The 8,213-nt window shown below is 33.6% G+C and overlaps 2 protein-coding genes across 2 annotated transcripts; both read right to left on the minus strand.

Moving 5' to 3' along the window:
• Positions 1-337: 337 nt before the first annotated feature.
• On the minus strand, positions 338-5,421 carry TRIADDRAFT_57076 (uncharacterized protein; the record flags this gene model as incomplete). The annotated part of the gene is made up of 16 exons (XM_002113510.1): positions 338-384; positions 560-602; positions 916-1,081; positions 1,155-1,287; positions 1,409-1,584; positions 1,662-1,787; positions 2,139-2,284; positions 2,534-2,605; positions 3,168-3,239; positions 3,346-3,643; positions 3,736-3,893; positions 4,047-4,175; positions 4,494-4,634; positions 4,713-4,877; positions 4,956-5,269; positions 5,355-5,421. The coding sequence occupies 16 exons, from the start codon at positions 5,419-5,421 to the stop codon at positions 338-340; spliced, it is 2,253 nt and encodes a 750-aa protein (XP_002113546.1).
• Positions 5,422-5,568: 147 nt separating this feature from the next.
• TRIADDRAFT_57077 (uncharacterized protein) lies at positions 5,569-7,551 on the minus strand (the record flags this gene model as incomplete). The annotated part of the gene is made up of 6 exons (XM_002113511.1): positions 5,569-5,886; positions 6,046-6,150; positions 6,244-6,293; positions 6,337-6,433; positions 6,778-6,836; positions 7,365-7,551. 6 exons carry the CDS (start codon positions 7,549-7,551, stop codon positions 5,569-5,571), a joined length of 816 nt encoding a protein of 271 aa, XP_002113547.1.
• Between the last annotated feature and the right edge of the window lie 662 nt (positions 7,552-8,213).

Raw genomic sequence — 8,213 nt, forward strand, 5'->3', positions numbered from 1 at the left:
TGGCAGGCATAATTTTTGCAATATACATATCGAAATATACACGCATATGATTTACTGTACAATAGAAATAGATAATTACTTGTGCCAGAACGACATTAAATTAAATGCAAATGTCAACTTCATAACATAATTTGATAATTTATGCAGTAATTAATCAAATCATATTTACAAAGTAACCACGGTTGTAACTATATTATCGCCGAAATTTCAATAAATTTTTGTTACCATCATATTAATTCGACATTATATAAAAGTTTATCAAGTAGACAGGCAAGCTTGCTTAATTAGTTTCTCTCTTTCCGGTGGTATGCAAGTATTTATTAAAAGTGATCTATCATTACCCTCTAAAGGCTTTACGTATCTGAATATGTCTGCTGCCCATACCTGAAATATGAAACAATTACAACTCAGCAATTTCCAAATTATTTGAAAGCATAATCTAGAGAATAACTAAAACTTAGAAATCTACTACCTCTCCTTCATGCTGACATATTTCCTTGATCATGTACTCCCTAGTGGACAAATTATCTTCTCCACCTTCGAATATGAAATGACTCACATGGTGTACAGCTACGACATATAGAATTGGTGACCAGGCAGGCCTGCATTATAACAACTTTTCAGTTCAAGCATTTTATATTTGTCTCATTTTTGGTAAAACTGTACTTAATAATAAACAGATGACTTTTTAAAACAGAATACAGCTACTCCCTACCTAAGAGACTTTTGTGTTAAAGCCCTTAAATATTTTTTAACAAGTATTACGTCAGTTTCATTTGGCGTTAAATAAAGTTCCAGATCAAATAAAAGCTATAAAAGTAGTACTAGAATTAGTTTTGATGAAAATGTCATCTAAAATTTTCTTAAATGCATTACTGGTTGTTTACTAAATAACAATCTATTAATATATGTTACCTTGTTTAATGGCAGACATAAGTGCCTTATAATTCCTACATATTCACCCCATACCAAATGTCGCAGCCTGTGATCACAATGTTGCTGCAAAGGCAATAGGATGAATGTAGCAAACAGATAATCACCAAAAGAGACTGCGTCATACTGAGTGAGTAATGATACATACCTGTTTCAATAATAATCAAATCAAAATGGCTTAGTACAATGACGGTTTCTACGGATATGTTTTATGAACTTACAAATCATAATAAGATGTGATTCCCGGAATAGGAGCCATGAAGTTGATACTAGATAACTGATTACTTTGTACAAAAATACGCAGAAGAACTTCCAGGTACAAATGTATTGTTTGTTGAAAGAATAAGTCACTCCCTAACATTTCAAGATGAAAGAAATTATTAGGTTACATAACCCTACACCAATGTAAGTAGGTGTAATTGCAATAAAATTCCAATTGCATAAACATGTATTCAATGCTATATTTCTAGCTTACCAATGAGGAAAGTGCACGATAGCCGTGCAATTTTAGCGGTAATGTCAATCGAAGCCATATAACTAGGATACCAAATCTCCAATAAGAAGATAAGGCGTAGAGTATTTACAACTACACCCTCCGCATCAGATGTAGCTCTAACGGTAGCACAATTTTCTCCGTCTTGCACAGCATCACTAAAAGATATACGCATATTATCGCACCGCATAAAGTATTTAGCTAACATTTATACTATCTGAATGCAATAACTCACTCATTTAATGAAGCATTGTATAAATCAATAAGAGGTAAAAACATCCAATCAATAGGAGTTATAGTTGCATGGGGATAGGTAATGATTAAAGAATCAATTTCGAAAGCGTTGGAGTTAAGGAGATTGCTAAAAAGATAAACAATAGATAGAAACTCAACTTGTTAATAATATCCTTTAGATAATTATCAAATAGTACTCTATTACATCGATTTCTGCAACGTGGCGCTGTCTTTCCTAAAATATTGTATAATCAAGCCACGAATGGACTGTAAATGGCTAATAGCATCATCGATTGTTTTGGTAAAGTTTGAAGGGCAAGTAAGTGATTCTGAGGCATCCGTTGAGGTCAGTGTTTTCGCAAATAAGTGGCTGAGGGTATCTGTATCATAACGCACATTACCAACTCTATATTGCATAGGAAGAAATTTTTAGGCTTTACTGGAAAATATTTAATGAATAATATCGCGTTATACGTACAGGAAACCACGACTTTCAATTAAGTGATTAGATGCCAAGTCGAATACAATGTGTTCATCGCCACGCAAAGCTTCACTTAAGATGAACAACACCGTTTTTTGATAAATTTCTCGGTGCACCGTTAAATCACTATCATCAGTGGAAGCCTATCCAAAGTTAAAATAATTTCATTAATAAATTGCTCAAGCGATGTAGGAGGGTCACTTGTAGTTGATTTATTACGAGACTTACGATAACGTTATATAATTTCACTAAGTAGTAATTTAAATGGATTCTTGGCCTATTTAGATAACCTGATATTCCACTCTGTTAGCGTTAGGTTAAATCAATAAATGTAATTGTTAAAAATTTATGGTAAATTTGTATTAAATTTTTGATTATAAAATTTAATTTACTTTCGTCCTATCATATCTGCTTAACGCTATCATAAATTCCAGAATCTCAGGACGTAAGCATAACCATTTAAACTATGATAAAAGTAAAAGTGAAAGTATAGCGTTAGTAGTAATGAAGTGAACACTAATAAATTAGAGTTTATCGAACCTTCCGTGCTAGTCCTCGATGGAAATTTATAATCGAGAGAGCAAGACGCAGTAACGTACTATACAAATCGCAGAAGCAACCACAGGTAACACATAGGTGATTACATGGATATGCATGTAGAAAACGTGGCAAACTTGCAATCTCTTTCATTTGATGATCGGAACTATTATAGTTGTAGCTCAAATTTCTGCAAATAACAGGGCTTTAAGTTACATTCCAAGATACACACGTACACGTTATAAATCAAATATATCAACAAAAAATAAATTATAATTATGAGAGCAGATAGGAGTTTTAATTTACTTAAGAGACTGCAAAAGGCTAGAAAACAATCGACTCTCAGATATTTTGCACAGGAAATTATTAACAAAGCTTTCCATTTCTTCTAAATTCTCTATTACATTCTTATTTTGAGTCATCTGTAAACAAAATAACAGTAACCAAGAGAGATATAAAATAAAGTTATTTACAGCATATCTTACATACCTGTCGTTTTAGTCCCTCAATAAATGACGAAATAACTTGCAGTGAACTGGTTAGGAGACTCAACGCTTCTTCCTGTATAAATTAAGATTTAGGTAATATGTTAGTAAATAAAGCTGGGAATAGAATAATTAACGAGAAATCCATTAACAAACGTTTTGAGTATTAAAATGATATATACCGTCACAGTATCCTCGGTAGTTTTGTAAAATTCAGTCAACCATTTCTTAGCACAGTCAGAGATTACATCTACTACTCCAATAACTTTATTCCATTCAATTGTTGACTGCGACACATTACGTTCAAGAGTTTTTATCTGGTCTACCTTTAGACTGGCTAGTCTCACAAATTTTTCAACGAGTCTTAGCAGCTCTGACAGAAGGAGCTGATCAATTTGAGAGCTATTAACCAACTGGCAAGGAAACAGCGTTACCCGATAGAGTGATTGAACTTTGTCCATAATGATACTAAAATAGTCACTGCAACAGAAGAGAACTTTGTTAATTTATTAGGTAGTTTCTACAAATTCGTAGGTTTAAAACTACTCTTCGATAAGCATAGAGATACGTACTCAAAGGAATTGGAAGCTATTCCATACTGTAAACATACAGTCCACGTCTTTAAACTCTCTTTAAATAACTTGCAAGCGCGCTCGCTCGGCAATTGTAAAAAAGTGGGAGATGTTGCGACGAAGCGCACAATGCGTGCAATTAAATCAAATTGAGTGACCTGAGTAATTAATAAATGTGCATTAAGTTCACCATCACAAAAATTTAAGAAATAACCCATCACTAAGTAATAGATTAGCTACTATCTATGACATATTTGAATTAATACCAATGTCGAAGTGATGTTTCGTCCTGCGGTACACAAAATTCTGACTAATTTCATTGCCTCCCATAATGGATAGCCGTGTAACTGCGATACGGAATCATCAGATTCTAGTTCTTTCCATGACATCGGTAAGAAATTGTCTATGATACATTTCATTAAACCCGGTTCACGTAGTACCTATTTAAATGAGAAGACTTGAAATAAATATTTCAAAGGTCGTAAAGGAAGGTGATAAGTCAGGCATTTGATGGATTTTATAATTAGCCGTACATTATCTGCGAGTTGCAGTGAGTGACGGCCTATCTTCCATAGAATCTGTAAACAGCTGATAACTTCATTAGCACCGATTTGACAAGTCGAAAGTACATATCTTGCTCTTGGAAGAAAATCCATCCGTACTAAGCCCTAGTTATCATCATAAAGTGGTGAATTAAGGTATAATTTACTTAGACTAAGTTAGACTAGAAAATTGTAAATTTTAGAAGTAACACTTACCGAAATTACGTCATTATATACAAGGTCAGCATCGGTAATCTGAGATTTTTCGTTTTCTTTTAAATCTGTAATACCAACAGCTGGTTCAAAAGCTGGAACTTCGTACCCTCGATAGAAGGATGATATTCTGTCTAGACAATGCTAAAATAATTTATTTCATTTGCATTAAATTACAGAGGTATTTGAATACAAATACACAAAAATATCAAAGCACTCAACCTCGTCTTCTTCTTTGACCACTAGAGCCCTTATAGCGTGTAATGAAGAGCTAATAACAGCTAAGGTGTTATCATCAAAACTCCATCGTAACAGAAAAAGGACTCCAGCATCAAGTAGATTAGGGATTATTGGTTCTGATTTGCCACGGTATTCATCTCTGTGATCCTAATACAAAATAACTGATACGTTACAATTATTCTTTATCGTGTGTTTGATGTCAATCTTCTGATAGAAAAGAACTACCTTGTCAAAAATATGAGCTAAAGTTGTCAGTCCTATAACTTTTTGTTGAGCAAGGCTACTACGAGTTAAAATAAATAGTTCTTCAATTGTATAACCAGCAGCATCAGGTTCCAGGCCGTGGTGATGTAAACCAACATGCATTGGTACATTGCTGTCTCTAGCGATTAATTCTCCTTCAAAACCAAATCTAGCACTCTCTCCATCTTCTAGGGTACCTTTCACCTTATCTTTTGTTTGTGCAAGCATCCACTGTAACTTTTCCTTTTCCACACGTTCGGTATGAACACAATTATCATGAATATGTAAATGTTCTTCTAATTAATATAAAATCAACATTAATTAATTAAGATCATGACCAGAACATATCCATACTGTGCACAGAAGTAATACTGGTTATACCATTATCAAGTTCAACATCCATATCATGGCAAGTATCATCGTTCTTTGATTTGTTATCTATATCCATCGATTCTACTACTACCGTCCTATTCGTAGTAATATTTTTATTAGGCCTTTTCTTTAATAGTTCAACAAGTTTCGGATCTAAAAATTGCAATCAATACCCATTAAAATGTAAACGATGCAATCTTTTTATTATACATTCTGTTAAATCTTATTTTAAATAGCTTTTACCCATTGACGTCATTAATTTCGATTGCTCTGCAAGAATATCATCTTTGGTCATGGCTGACATCTTGTGTAAATTATCTTCGTGAATTCTTTTAACTTCAGCTTGTACATCAATGGCTTCATTGCTTTGTAGACCTTCCCCAGTAATTAATTTACTAATTGCTGCTATTGGAGTGTCAGTTTTAGAACTTGCAACTACCGTTACTTTTATCGTATCATCATCAACTCCGACTGCCTTGGTAGTTGAAGCCATAAATTGTCTAGCAAATAAGCTACCCCCGGCCTTTGCATCGCTACTAGGCTAGTAATTGTAGGTATGCAGATATTCGTAAGATATCAAGAGTCGATAGTAATACGATGCAGTATCTATCAATAATTCTACATTGAAGTAGTTTTAGAAGATAAAATCTAATACTATATTTCAATTCATTAAATTAATTCTTAGTATGTAGTATGATACCTTTCTTTCATTTGCGAAAGTACGCGTATGTCGATGCAATACAGAAGGAAACGCTTGGTTACTTTGATTCGGAAGCTTTATAGGGATACTAGTAGTATCTTTTTCCTATAGTGAAGTAATACCGTAGATTTACTTAATCATATAGAAATTCATGCGGATTAATTAACAGATAGATTGTCATTCTTAGAATTTGCATACCTTGATAGCATCCGTAAATGCAGTAGTAAAATGATGTTTCTTGTCATAGTCTGATAATAAATACAACAAAACGTAACATTAATAAATACTAACAGAAATTAATCCTCGAGAAAAATAAAGTAGGAGTTTGATTAATCAATTCGCAATTTTCACCATCTAATCGACGATCAGGGTCAATATTATCTTCGTTCTATAATTGTATAGTGAAAGCATGTCAATAACAAGTTCGATCAAGTAGCTACGATATAAAATAAGAAAACTGATAAATCATTTCATGTTTTATAGTGAGTAGTACACCTAGCTATGCACACTAATTATAATAGTTAATGATCCAAGTCTCCAGTGTGAATTACTCCCGTAGGCTCACAGTATACTGTATACAGTATGTATTTAAATACAGTAGTTCCACTATACTGCATGTATATCAAGGCCATCATATGTATTTTATCATTGAAAGAAAAATTACAATTCAGTATGCTAACAGTCGAAGTACTTTATGCCATAATATTGCTTCAAAAATTTCAAATGACCTACCTTATTTTTACGTTTTCCAGCTACAAATTTACTTTCCCTTATAGGAAAAGTCGAAGGACCTAATAGAAGGAATTTATTACGAGAAACAATATAGTAAGTAGGTTGGATTAGTTAAGAGCAAAACTGAAATACTCATAGTCTCAATAGGAGGTTTAAGATCGATTTAGGACCTTTAATGATATCGGTTATAGCAAAATGCATCGACGGCCAACGTGCAATATTTTAGCTTGATATAAGAGGTAATAGCAATAAACTGTTAGAACTGCACCCGCTCATCAGTATTTATTGCATGCCATAATTTGAATTGGGGTTCAAGTAATATACAGCTACTCAGTTCATCACTGACATTACTTATACCTCTTTCCTATCTTACTAATTGTAAATTATTATTTAGAACGTAAGGTATCATTAATAGCAACTCCCGCAGTGACTGCAGTTGTTGAATAGTATAGAAATACATATTAATTACAACGCCATTTATAGCATAAATTCCACATACTCAATTATATTAGTACAACTATCTCACAAAGAGTAAAACTGCAACGTTATGTGCCTACGAGTAATCTATCCTAGAGTGAGAAGCTAACCGGAAATATCGCCCTGTGCTGAATGATCTGGAGGTGTGGAGAATAGCTGGACAACATCTCGTTGCGCTGATTGCGATTCTGATTGCTTGACGACTTTTACAGACGATGCTGATTGATTTCGTAAGAAAGTCTCTTGATATTTAAGAAGATCTTCTTCAGTTTCATCCTTATTTGGCCTCTTTAGCATGATTCTGTCTACAACGATTAACACTTTGAAAATTATAACTTGTCAATAGGGATTGCTGCAGTGATATCGACGAAATCAAGATCAGAACTAGACCATGAACTCCAGGATATAATTACTGTAGTAGTGTATGACTAGGACATTATTTCTATAGTAATAGGAAGCTTTTACTTAATATATCGTGCTACAATATAGCAATTATACTATACTACCAGACAGTATACTATGTACATTGTACAGGTCCAAAAGCGAGCCGTCTGCGGGTCCGCATGTCTGTATACGTACAGCAGGCTAGCTTTCAGGATTTTTTGCAGCTGGAGAACTTCTCCATAGCAGCATAAATCAACGGGAAATGAAAAGACGTTTATTCTTCTATTAGTGAAAAATAGTCTCCATTGAGTTTTTCTGTAGAAATTTGCAATTGTAGGCTGCATAATGACATTAGATGTTATGATGTATGCTTCATATCAACCTTCAGTAGCTGGAGTGTAAGCCCCTAATTTGAGATAAAGATTTTGAGGCTTTTCTTTTTTCCCATGATCTTTTGAATAGAATGCTGTACTGCAAGTTACTGTTTACAACCATGATGTCTATGTAAGTACAATACTGTAGGCTATCAATTGTACTTACTGTTGGAAGATTGAAATCGAATATCGTATGCGATA

This window comes from Trichoplax adhaerens, genomic scaffold (genome assembly GCF_000150275.1).
Source record: "Trichoplax adhaerens TRIADscaffold_6 genomic scaffold, whole genome shotgun sequence".
Classification (NCBI taxonomy): Eukaryota; Metazoa; Placozoa; class Uniplacotomia; order Trichoplacea; family Trichoplacidae; genus Trichoplax; species Trichoplax adhaerens.